The 13,780-nt window shown below is 35.2% G+C and overlaps 1 protein-coding gene across 1 annotated transcript in view; it reads right to left on the reverse strand.

Moving 5' to 3' along the window:
* The window catches only part of COL19A1 (collagen, type XIX, alpha 1), a 339,364-nt gene that overhangs the window by 173,026 nt on the left and 152,558 nt on the right, over positions 1-13,780 (reverse strand). The window contains exons 13-14 of the mRNA XM_011957047.1: positions 5,257-5,310; positions 3,639-3,674 (exon numbers count right to left, since the gene is read on the reverse strand). Of these exons, the coding sequence (XP_011812437.1) occupies positions 3,639-3,674; positions 5,257-5,310 (90 nt within the window). The remainder of the gene's footprint in view (positions 1-3,638; positions 3,675-5,256; positions 5,311-13,780) is intronic.

Genomic DNA, 13,780 nt, shown 5'->3' on the forward strand with positions numbered 1-13,780 from the left:
AGTTCAGCTGTGTGTGCTTTGAGAATTTCTGGAATTCTGTATCCTGAGTTGTCAACACTGGTTGTCCTTCTCAAGAAGGATTACTGTTAGACTTGCTAGTAGCTTGTAAACGTGGAGATGGACGTTCATCTATCCTCTATAATGAAGTAATCAGGAAGCAAATCATAGGTATGACTAGGAAGGCTGGCCTCTCCTGGAAGCTCCTGAAAGTAATCAGGTTGGGTGTTTTTGATACAAATACTAGTGTAATGAGTAATTCCAAAATTTTGCTAAGATCTGTAAGAGAAAGCTGTAAAGAAGAGTATTAGACATGCTTTCAGAGCCTTAGTTCTCAAGCGTGGCTGCACATCAGAACTGCTTGGGAAAAATCTCAAACAACTGTTGCCTGAATCCCTCCCTAGAGATTCTGGCTTTATTGGTATGTGGTGCAGTCTGGGAATCAGAATTTTAAAAGCACCTTGGGTAATTCCAATGTGCAGTCCAGATAGAGAACCGTTCATCTTCTTTTTTTTTTTTTTTTTTTTTTTTTGAGACGGAGTCTCTCTCACTCTGTCGCCAGGCTGGAGTGCAGTGGTGCCATCTCGGCTCACCGCAACCTCCGCCTCCCAGGTTCAAGCAATTCCCCTGACTCAGCCTCCCGAGTGTAGCTGAGACTACAGGTGCACACCACCATGCCCAGCTAACTTTTGTATTTTTAGTAGAGATGGCATATTAGCCAGAATGCGATAGAGAACCACTGATCTATGGGAAAAGGCAGCTAGCTGGGAAGAGGGTGCTAAGCCCTTGTGACCGGTGTAGTGCAACAACCAGTAGCATCTGACTCCCTTGGGGCTTGCTAGAAATGTAGCAGCTCAGGTCTCACATCAGACTTAGGAATAAAAATATGCATTTGAACAAGACCCTGAGTGTTCCTACGTACACGAAATTTTAAGAAGCATTAAAGGCACCCAAGCCCACAGGAGTACGTAGACATTTAGATGAAGGTTGTAATTAAAGGTATCTTCCTAGCCCGAATTCTCTCCATTTAATGAAGCAGAGTTCAATCTTAACTTCATTTTACTAGTATGCCTCCCTAATGGAAGGAGATAGTTCTTTATTGCTATGTATTAAGTTGGATTTCAAATGAAAATTGGACTTCTTCAACAATCTAATATAATTTCTTTGAGTAGGAAGAAAGCTTTTTCCATTCTAGTTCCCATAAATAACGGTTCTCAACCCCTGCTGCATGTTTAGATCCACTCAGGGAGCTTTTAAAATATGCTTGTCCCACATCAGGTTGATTGAATTTGAATTTCTGAGGGTGGAGCCCCAATATTGGTACTTTGTTAAATTCTTAAGTAGATTTGTGGAGCTAGTTTTGAGAACAATTATGAATGAACTCTGTTTATTGACTCCAATATATCACTGCTTCATTTAATCCAAATATAATGCAGTTAGTCATTTGGGCTTCCTGAAAGACTATTATAAATTATTTCAACTAATAATGTACCAACCTGTATTATAAGATCAGTTAAATATTTCATGTATTGTAAGTTGGTATTCATTTTAGTTTATCCCTATTTTGTAGGAAAGAGTTGATAATTTATATTAATAAAGAAAGTAATGTCAAGCATACAAAATAGTAATACCCCAATAATATGAATATTTTACTTTATGAAATAAAACATTTCATTTCATAGTGTTTTTTCCTTGTCATATTTTTAGACAAGTATGAAATTAGCCTGTAATCTCTAAGTGCTTGACAGCTGAATGGTGCAGAGAGGTATCTTCAAGGTGTTCCTTGGCAGAAAGAAGCTGGCTGCTATTAAACATCCACAAAATATATGTAATTCAATACCATTTTCTGATTGAGAAGCAAAAATTGTATATCAGGTGAAATAATATATGTAGATTGCATATCAGTCTTTCAACATGAGTTGAAAATGAGAAGGAAATCAGATAACTGAGTAGTTGACTATACAACTTAGTTGAAGAAAAACAGGCATGTGTCTTACATAAAATGAGCAAGTTTAACTAAATGACTGCATATAACTTAGTTGAAGAGAAACAGGCATGTGTCCTAAAGAAAGGAGCAGGTTTAACTAAATCACTGCCAAATAATTTTTTTTAATTCTACAAAGTGTAAGGCTGGGCGCGGTGGCTCAAGCCAGCACTTTGTAATCCCAGCACTTTGGGAGGCCGAGGCAAGTGGATCACCTGAGGTCAGGAGTTCCAGACCAGCCTGACCAATATGGTGAAACCCTGTCTCTACTAAAAATACAAAAATTAGCCAGGTGTGGTGGCAGGCACCTGTAGTCCCAGCTACTCAGGAGGTTGAGGCAGAAGAATCGCTTGAACTTGGGAGGTGGAGGTTGCAGTGAGCCAAGATCACGGCACTGTACTCCAGCCTGGGTGACAGAGGGAGACTCCATCTTAAAAAGATAAAATAAAATAAAATTCTATAAAGTATAAAAAAACTGAATAATATGCCCTTACAACCTTCTCTCAAATAGTCTTTCTTTTCATGCTTAAAATAAAAGTTTAAAGCATAAAATTCCACTGCAAATTGAAAGAATTATCCTCAAATAAGTTACCTATTTAGTTCCTTAGGTTTTCTACATATCAAAAAACATTTATGTGGGAGTTGTAATGATTATTTGTGTAAGACATTATTAATATATTTTTCATAATGGGATTTTTAAGTACAAAGATAAATATAAATATTATCAAAATCACACAGTTTTTGAGATTCCTATGTTCTGCCAATGGGAAGGGCTCCGTCCAGATTACTAGAATACTTTTTAAGATCTGACCTTCTATAATCAGAATAGGTCTTTGAATACTACTGACTTAAATGCTTAATTTATCTCACTAGGTAATATCAACATAAAATTCAAAAGACCTCAGGTTATAGAAGATCTTTAAAAAAAAAAAAAAAAAACTGTCCTCTTTTCCGTTAGGCTTAGAGTCTTTCATAAGTTAAATAAGAATCTTTAATCACTTATGAAAAAAATCTGTAATAGTAAATTGTATCTGAATATAAGAGAATCATATATTTATTATTAAGTGCTTAATATATGATGTACCATTTGATTGAGAACAATCTCATTATGTGCACACTATAAACTTTTCTCATAAATCTGTCACTAAAATATTGCAATTTTATCATCTGCAAATTTGAGAAGCAAATCATAGAGGAAAATAACAATGGTTTTGGACAGTGTTGGGAGAATGTAACTATCAGTTCCATAGGTAGCTGTTTATACTTACTGGGTGATTACAGTTAGTTTTGTCCTTTTACAGCTTTTAAAGCAAGTAGGACTGTGTCTGATTCCATTTACGTTAAACCTGATGTTAAGAGTGCATAATCAAATATTTAGGAGACACAATTATGAGCCATATGGAGGAGAGAGGAAATTGCTCAGGGTAGGTACTGATTCCAGACTTTTATTGTAACTACCTGTATGACCTTGGGTCAGGTATTTCACTGATGTGGGCAGATGCCCAATCTTTAAAATGTGGAGGTTTGGCTACATGTACTCGAAGTCACCTTCAATTCTTAACTCTGTGATTTAAATTCTGGTTTAGTCATGATGTAATATGAATAATAAACAGAATAATGGATTTCAATTTTGAATTTTGATTTCAAGAATACTTACAGGTAAGGCTGGTGGTCCTGGGGGTCCGGTATCTCCCTAAAATAGATTAAAGAAAAGTTACAATTACCACTAGTCCCTTTTTGCACATTATTTATACATTTCTAGGTGGATAGAAGTAATATATAGAGATAAATCTTGAAAAATAGAAAAATAGAATTTCATCCTGATAAAAGTCTCTGCATAAAGAAAATATATCATATCCCTTTTCGCTTGCATACTCCATGCTTTTTGCAACAGCAGGACTTGTTTTGAAAGCTAAAATAATCTAATTTTCTATTCTTTTGTCTACTAATCCAAAATTAGAAATAATGTATTTTCAAGTATGTTTACTTGCCAATGGAGCAGCTGGGAAGTGTCATGGCGATAGATAATTTGTCTGACAAAGTTAGTATGAGGATCAGCAGAAATAATAAGTGGATCTCCCCATTTCATGCCTCCCAGCTGCAAGAAGCAGTCCCATGGCCTCTTCTAAAGCTCTGCTGAATTGGCATTGCATTTGCCATCAACTGTAAGAGGCTTTGCCTATATTTATGTATTTTTGAACACTAAAATTGCTTTGCTGATCTATGTGAATACAAATTTCCAGGTGGACATATCGACAAACTATTCAACATCTTTAAAAAATGGTTCATCTAAAAGTTCACTATTTTCCAATTTCTATGTCACCTTCATGCTTTACTTTCCCAGGAACTTTATTTATTTCATAAGAACTCTCAAACATTAAAGACCAAGCATCCTTTCCATGGTTCTTATTTAGGTGCACATTATGGAGGCCATGTACTATATAGCATGGGGTACCAGGGTGCTGTAGTCAGTTACACATTGAGTATCTTTAGGACTTTCTCTTTTCTCAATATAGCCAACTCAAAAGTTAAAACTTAGCATTGTGTATCATTGTTTTTGGAACAATTGAATTAAAATAGCCAACAGTTGCTAAGGAACACTGATGTGACTTAAATCAGTCACTGGGGACTCATTTGCAGGATCACCTTTAACACAGAGATAAATATTGAAGATAGACAAGGATTTCTAAATGTGCTAAAAATGGAGGACAAAATACATTGCAAAATACATATACATACAATTTTCATCAAATTGGGATCACCCAACTACTTTATTCAAAACAATCCTTGCTTTTTACTATTTCTTAATTTCCTTTTCAAGATCGTTGCCAACATGTCATTATGAAATAACTTATTTTATGAGAAAAACTGGCAGAAAATGGAATAGTTAGATTAAGACTGAGATACAAAATTAGCTTATTTCCAGAAGCCACTTGCCTCACCATTATGGCAGCAGCTCAGTGTTATTGGCAAAGTTTTCCAATACAGGTCACACTTGCTAATTTGATGATTGAATACCTAATGCTGTTAAGCAAGGGTGAGAAAAGGGAAATCTTATAAATACAAGTTAATGTCAACTAGCAATTGTGCACTAAGTCTTTTCAAACTAATCAAATGAACAAAAAGGCTATTCTTATTCAGATGCTATTAATGTAACAGCCTTTGGTTAATTTTAAAATGCTTTTCGGAGATAAACAGTATCAATGAGGAGTCACTGTATAGGTTGGCAGAGTTTTCTTAAAGAAAGGTTGGGCTTGGCTGGGTAAACACAATACCTTTTCTCCTTTTGGGCCAGGTAGACCACGAGGACCCAAGTCACCTTTCAAACCCTGTAGAAAGAATATAACCAATACACAGTTCACAGAAAGCTTTAATTTCTAACAAGTCATTGGTAACAAAATAAATCATAATTGACTGAACTTCCAAATCCCATTCTTCCTTTTGTAGTATAGAGGGAAACAGAGACAACTGGCACTAAAATGATAAGCAACATCTGTGCCGTGGTGGGCACAGATACATTAAATCAGCGCGAGTCCTCAATACTGCATATTTGTGCAACTTTGCTTCCTGCTAAAATTACATTAATTCACCATCTGGGAGAATATCATTTAGATCTATATGAGCTTTTAAGTATCCACTTTGGATTAAATTTGTGGATGTTGTAAATACCTCTGATTTAGCATTGATTTGGCCTTTGTTAAGCTTGCCAAAAAAATTCAAGAGTAAAATCAAAAACATTTTTATGTCTCTATCAAGAAATCTAATTGTGAGGGGAAAAGGAATGAAAGATGTATTCTTTTGCTGTAATACAACTGGAGCTAAAATGTAATCTCTTGCCTGTTTTAAAGTATGTTCTAGTTCTCTAATTCCCATCTTTTATACCTGGATTTATAAAGATGTCAAATGAAACTATATCTGACATAGACAGAATATCAGATAAATATTTTCACAAGTCCTCTGGACTGTTGGATGTTTTAATGGGCATTTAGTTGATCTGACTAAGCAATGACAGCTTTTGAGACTACCACAATAGATTGTACCGGAGGAGATCAGCTTTACAGCTGCATGAATTCACAGTGCACATAGAAAGTTAGATAGACATATCCTGACTACATAGTAAATAGAAAAAAAATCTTCTTTTTTCCTTAGTTTAACACACTGGATGAAGGAAAAACAATAATAGAAAAAAGAAGTATTCTGAAGCCACACAATGCACAGTAAGTCTAAGTGTCTTACTGTTCCCAGCTGAAAGACCCAGCTATCACTGCCCTGACATTTCGTAGTGAATAAATAATGCCAAATGCCATCACCTGTACTCAACACAGATACCAGTGATGAAGTGAAAGAAACAAAAGAAAATTGGATACTTAAAATAATTCCTGTTGCAGACAGTGTGTGAAAATTGTGGTATTATACTTTAACAAAAACATTTTTAATGGATGAAAACAGTATCTAATTGGCCAAAAAACCTTCCAGTTGCATAAATGCCTTCATGTATAAAACTCATAGTTATGATATTTTTCCATCATTACCTTGGAATATTTATAGAAAAAGGATGAGTGAAAAATTAAATGATATTCGAGATGTGATACAGTATTATTATTTACAATATCCATTTCCTCCCAAATCAAGCAACACATACTCTGTTTATACATGTTTCCAGAGTAGAACTTGGAAACAGAACATTGTAAACACTTGAGAGAAGAAATTTGCCATTTCTGTGAATAGATTTATTACTAATGCACTTGTTCTTTCATTTACTTATTCAATAAACATTTATTATATACCTTGTGTGAAGTTGCTTCTGGCCTTTAGACCTGTACTGGTAGCCACAAGCCACATGTAGTTTTCGAACTCTTGAAATGTGACTACTCTGAATTGAGTTGTACTGTGAGTATAAAACACTATTAGATTTACAATATTTGGTAAAAGAAAAAAATGTAAAATATCTCACTAATAATTTTAAATTATTATATGCTTAAATGACAATAGTTGGATATATTGAATTAAATTAAATGTATTATTAAAAGTATTTTCTCCTGTCCCTTTTTACTTTTCTTTATTTGACTACTAGAAAAAAATAATATATTTGCATTCATCTTAAATTTGTAGCTCTCATTATATTTCTATTGATTAGTACTACTTTAGAGATACAGAAAAGAACAAGAAATTAATGAAGATTCTCTCCATCACCAAACTTTAGTCAGGGTTCTCCGAGCCCTCTTCTCAACTAGACCTAGACTGTGGTTCCCATCCTGTCTTTGGTCTGTCTAACTCAATTATAGCAAGAATCTTGCTAAGTATGTTTAGAGAGAACCTCTCACACTTAAAATCTGTTCTCCATTCCTTACTTTTGAGATCGAGTTCTTCATCCCCTCCCTTGATGTCTAAGTTTGGCCTGTCTTCAGCAAGAATATTCTTAGATCAGTTTGGTAAGAATCACCCTACCCTTGATGTCTCCTCTTAGTAATTTTCTATCCAGTGACCTCCTTCCCTCTACTCATTGACTATAAATCTCGACTTGTCCTTGTTGTAGTTAGAGTTGAACCTGATCTGTCTCCCTTATTGCAATTCCCCTATTGCAATAGTCTGGAATAAAATGTCTTCCTTATCACTTTTTAAAGACAAGTGTCAATAATTTTTTTATTCAACTAGGTAAAGGTCTCTATCCTCAAGGAACTCATGTAATAAGAGGAGAGTGGCTGACAATAAACAGGTCAACAGGCTGAATGTGATAAAAGTGAAAGAGGAGAGAGGCTACTTCAGGTGGGGTGTCAGAAATGGCCCTTGTGTGGTGGTGACATTTGCTGTTTCAGAAGGATCCTAGCAAAGATATGGAATCATTCTGTGTCCATCGACAGATGAATGGATAAAGAAAAGGTGCTATGTATACACAACAGAGTACTATTCAGCAATTAGAAAACAAAGTCCTGTCGTTTACAGCAACATGGATGGAACTGAAAGTCATTATATTAAGTGAAGTAAGCCAGGCACAAAAAGACAAATATTCCATGTTCTTACATGTGGAAGCAAAAAAAATTTGAATACATGGAGGTAGAAAGTGTAGAAATAGATAACAAAGACTGGAAAGGGTGAGTGAGGGGGAGAAGGAGAATGAAAAGACGTGGGTAAAAAGATACAAGCATACAGTAAGACAGAAGGAATAAATTCAATGTTTGATAGCAGAGTAGGATCAGTATACTTTAAAAAAATGTATTGCACTCAGAAAATGGACAACCTAAACACCCTAACTTGTATTATGTATGTGTAAAAAAATTCTTACGTACCTCATGAATTTGTACACATTAAAAAAAGGATCCGGCCATGCAGTGATCTGGGAATATGTGTAGGGGCAGAGGGAACAAGAAGCACAGAGGTCACCAAGACAAAAGGAGTGTCATGAGCACATAGGTAAGGAGTAGAGGATTAAGTCAAGGCTTGCCAGGGGTCATGGTACATAAATAATTGCAGGCCATGATGAGGAAAATGGGTTTTGTTCTACATGCAACGGGAAGCCATTTAAGTGTTTTAAGCAGGAAAATGACATGATGTGAATATGTTTACAAAAATTCCCACAAACCACTTTGGCCGCAACGTGAAACACAGATTATGGGCAGCAAGAGTGTGAACAGAAAAGGGGCTATGACAGCTTTTCCAGGAAAGAGAGCAGGATGGCCGGGACAGGGTTGTGCCAGTGGAGATGACGAGAAGTGGTCAGAGTTGGCACATGCTGGAAGCAAGACTGACAGATATGCCAAAAGCGAGGAGAAGGAAAGTCTCCAGGCTGGTTTGCATTTGGCTTAAGTAACTGGCTAGGAAGTTATGCCATTCACTGAGCAGAGAAATTTATTAAAAAGAGGTTATCTCTTCTTGCTTGTGTAAAACTATGCAGAGAAAAGACAAACATGAAAAAAACAAATTACTGATAAAAACCTTGAGTATCCATTTACTCAACAAATAATATTGAACATCTGCAAACATGTAAGACTAAATCATATACTCCTTATAAATGTGTAAGTGTGGAACATAATTTTTAAGAATGGAAGGAAATATTGGGTACAACATTTAGAAAAATGGTTAACTCTGGAGTGTAGGACAGTATATGATGAACCACACAGGGAGATTCCAAGTGGAGGATGACATCTTAGTTTTCACACTGAGTTCTGGGTACATTGGTGTTCTCATTATAACTATGATTTATAACCATCATATATGTTATACATATTATTTTGTAGGTATAGAATAATACATTTAAAAATTTAAAGATTAATTCCAACAAGTTAATCCCAGTTGTAATTTCTAGGGAAGCAATGTATTGGCGGTTGAATCAGGTAACTCTCCCTGGTTCAATCAACTATGGGCAGGGAGGAGGTGAAGGGATGATGTAGCCAATTACAAGCTGATGTGAATATTGAGTATTATCATTGAAGTATATAGCAGGTATGAAAAAAGCATTTCACAGACGCCTAATTCCACTGGAGGTGTCTAAGACTTCACAGATATGGATTTCAGGAGAGTCAGAAGAGGAACTGCTTTTTATGCATAATCATGGGTAAGTTGGGTAAGCTTTCCTATAAAACAGGTGTAATAAGTAATAGTTTTCTTGAAGGGTTGTTCTGAGAACCATATGTTGTAGAGACATTTAGCACATGGTAGGCACTTAATAAATGTTGTTTTTACTTTTCAAGTTCAAGTTTAAGGGATAACTGATAGTTCTTTCTTGTTCAGCTTTATACCACTTTGATGGATATGTAACAACTGTGCTTTAACTCACATAGGATAAAATGCAATTGAGAAGTACTGCATTTGTCAAGCTTCTACTTTTATGACCATTAAAGTGGGCCCATGTAACTCACGTCTTCCCATGACAAAGTACAGTGTTGTTAAGGCCATGGCGTTGTAATACCTCTGAGAAACACATCAGTAATGCTTTTCTCAAATGCAATTTTTCTCCTTGTGTCACAGTGGTGCTCCTATCAATGGTTATTGAGTGCTAGGGAGAAAGGACACAGCACCCACCATAGGCATAAAAAGCCGAATGGAACAGACTCTGAATTCAATATTGAGTAAGATGGGTATCTGTTATGAAGGTTCTCAATAAAATTCATGTACATAAAGATTCTTAAAAGCATAGCAGTTGATTCTACATGTAATGTGGAGGCAGAAACTGTTATCTAAAGGCAAGACAAGAGCTGAAGAGCAGTATTATAACCAGAATTATAAAAGCAGGTAGACTATAAAATTAATTTTTGTTGGAGTACCTACTACTACTCATGGGGTATCACATCTTTAAAAATCAGAAGATAATATAAAATATTATTTGTTAAAAATTGTTAACCCATCAATTAATTCTTTTCACAAGCTTTCAATGACTTAATGTTATTCCCTAGCAATGTCAACAGCTGTTGCCAGCTGATATCTCTGGTTTTGTGATTTCAATATTTTTGTATTCTCTAGTACAGATTGCATTGGTATAAGGAGATTAACATGATTATTTTAGAAACATCAGATGCTGTAATTCTAATAAGGGATATTTAAAAGACCATAATATAAATTCAGAAAAAGAGACAACTCAACAATTAAGTCTACTTTTCTAAGATTGTATAACCCCACAGAAACAAATAAATAAAAAGATGTGCCTATTAGAGCTAAATGTGTTTTATTTAACCCGATTTCTAATAATAGCGAATGTTTATATAGTTCTTGCTTTATGTTGGACATTGTTCTAAATGCTTTCTGTATGACAGTCCCTTTAATCTTCACAAAAAATCCATGAGGTAATTTTGGGGCACACAGAGTGATAACCCCAAAGTGTGGTGCTTTGGCACGCTGAGTGCTTTTAAATTAAAAGGAAATGAAAGGCCTTAGAAGCTGCCTCAGATCCAAGAATTTTCTAACCTTCTCTTGTTTCTCCTCCAACCCCTCCTCAAGCACAGGGAGGAGCTCTCTCTGGAAGTTTCTTTATCAGACTAAGAAATCTACTTCCAAAAAAAAGCAATTATCTTAAAACCCCCTTCCTAGGAATCTAACAGAATAACCAGGAAAACTAATCTCTGGAGAAGAGAATAAACTAAAAGTTGTCACCATGCTCAGACAGACTCTTAGTCTATTCTTCTGAGGGCAGCTCTGAGAGATTACCTGGGAGTCTTTATCTGCAAAACAAGACAACTTTTGTTCACAGTGCAGGTTCAGCCCTCACCTTTCTATAACTTGTCCACAAACTATTGCTAGCTCTTGGTCCCATTCAATTCTGAAAATAATTTACTACCTCTCAAAATTGCCTACATTTCCCCATCTTATTCTTTCCTATAAAGTGGGTTCTATTTAAGTTTCAACCATCTTGCCTTTCTTTGAGTCTCATATTTTTTATGGCTCCCACTGTATGCATGTTAATATATTTGTACACCTTTTCTCCTGTTAATCTGTCCATTGTCAGTTCATTTCAGCAGACTGGATCCCTCAGAGGAGAAGGGAAAATTATATTTTCCCTTACAGTAAGTACTATTGAAATTATCAGTGGTGCAAATAAAGAAACTGAGGCACAGAGAGGATAAGTAATTTACCAAGTAGTACATCAGCTAGTTAGTGACAGAGTTGGGATTTGAGTCCAGATAGTCTGGCTTTAAAGGTCACAATTATAACTTTATATTATTCCCTCTCCAGTCCATTCTAAGATACTGTTGTTAAATATATCTTGTATTTGGTCACAATCAAAATTATTTAAATATACACTAGATTGTGTGTAAAGACAAGGTCATATATTTTCAAAGTTAAATTCTAGCAATTCAAATTTTTGAACATTTTAATATATGTTTTGCATGCATTATTTAAACTGGAATGGACATATTAGCACGCATTTGTTTAGTAATACCATAGAGATCAAACAAAAGTTTAGGCATGCACACACATACACACACACGCACACACAGTCAAGATACTCTTAGAAAAATATTAGCAGATTTTTTATTGTCCCAATGACTAGGGGCTGCTACTGGCATTTAGATTAGGTTGGTGAGCTTCAAGGATGTTAAACATTCTGCTCTTGCAACAGTCTGACTTGAGAAAGAATTGTCTTGCCAAAATGCCAGCAGTGCCACACTGAGAAAGATTGAATTGCTACATACTACCCTTTAAATTAGAGTTTACACTTTCCAAAGTGAGCTGGCCCATTCTGTGAGAAAGCTGGCACAAAATAAGTTATTATAAGATACACTGACATTAAGATATATATAATAAGCAACAATAAAGACTATTTAAAAAGGCTGTAAATTCACTTGTAGAAATATTAAAGCATTCCAATATACTCTGACTTAGAAAGTAGCTGGAGTCACCTGGCTCATTGAGTTTATTTACTATACATTCTAAGATAATATTTCTGAAGTTATAATTTTCATCATGGCTTGACTTTAATTCAAATCAAAATAGCCATTATAATACCTTTCATTTTCTAAGAATGTATACCTGGGCTTATTGAAAGTCAGAGTGAACTGTCATAAATGCTGAATTACTTTAGTTTGCAGAATCAGTTTTTTTAGCATTGAAAAATAAGCAATGATGTGTGGCATGATTTGCTGGGAAAATCAGATTTTTCAGCCAAATATTTAGAGTTAAAGGCCAATTTTAGTATTTTAAAAAAGAAAGTTGCTTAATTTCTGAAGCATTTAATTTCTTGCTTCTGAAAATAGGAATACTATCACTCCCCACTCTACTAGCCAATTAAGCTGGGTGAGGGTCGAATTTCAAATTCCTTGTGAAAATAGTTTATGAACTATAACACAATATTAACACTCCCCCCATCTCCAACAGTGTCATAACCAAGCAGTAGATTCTTTACTTCTAGTGATAGTAGAGGGGAAAGAGGAGAACTCTTACTGTTTTTTGTTATTTCTCCTTAGTCATGACTCCTGAATATCTTTGGCAAAATTAAGGGGAAAAAAATAACATCATCTACTTATTAGCTAAGCAACCGAGTCGGAAAAGTTAATGTGCTTTGTCATGCTTTATGGTTGTATTTAATGAGCTACATCAGACAATAACGGTGCTAAAGGAATGACCTCCTGTTATTGGGGCATGTGAAGGACTCTTCCAAGATCCCTCAAAGGGACAGACATTCACACTGCTCACTAGGCCTTTGGGCTCTCTCAGTACGTTAGTGTTACTCAGATTTGGAACTCACACAGTGGCTGCCAGAGAGTTTGGGAATATAGTAGGTCCTCAAATATATGCATACATCAATTGATTAATTAAAAAGCCCAATAACCTTACTTTCAGACAATGTAAGAAAATATTTCAAATCTTGAAATTAATGTGAATATATTTCAGGTTCCAACCCCTCAAATATCTTTCCAGTTTTATTCACATATTTCAAAAAATCCTTTCTCTATATCAATTCCAATATTACCTTTATGCATTTGTAATATACTCCCTTTTGCTCCTCTATCTCAGAGAGCCCACATACATGTAGTTTGGTTATCTTTTGCAACACTGTAATTAATCTCTTTCAACACTGCTACATTTCTCACAAGTTAATATCTTTCTCACACAGAACAGCCAACATGTTGGGCTATTTTTGAGTTTTCAACTCCAATCAAGTGCCAAATCATATGTATTCTACCTCTTTAGCGTCATTCTCTGTATCTACCCTTCCACATCTGTAATTCTAGCTTAGACTCTAATTACTTATATTTTACTCTGTTATAATATTAATAATTGCTCAGTTTTTCAAACTAACATTCAGCAAATAGTTATTTGGAACTTACCCCAAACATGTGCTAAGTACTAGGATTTCAACACATGGTC

This window comes from Colobus angolensis, unplaced genomic scaffold (genome assembly GCF_000951035.1).
Source record: "Colobus angolensis palliatus isolate OR3802 unplaced genomic scaffold, Cang.pa_1.0 Scaffold431, whole genome shotgun sequence".
NCBI lineage: Eukaryota > Metazoa > Chordata > Mammalia > Primates > Cercopithecidae > Colobus > Colobus angolensis.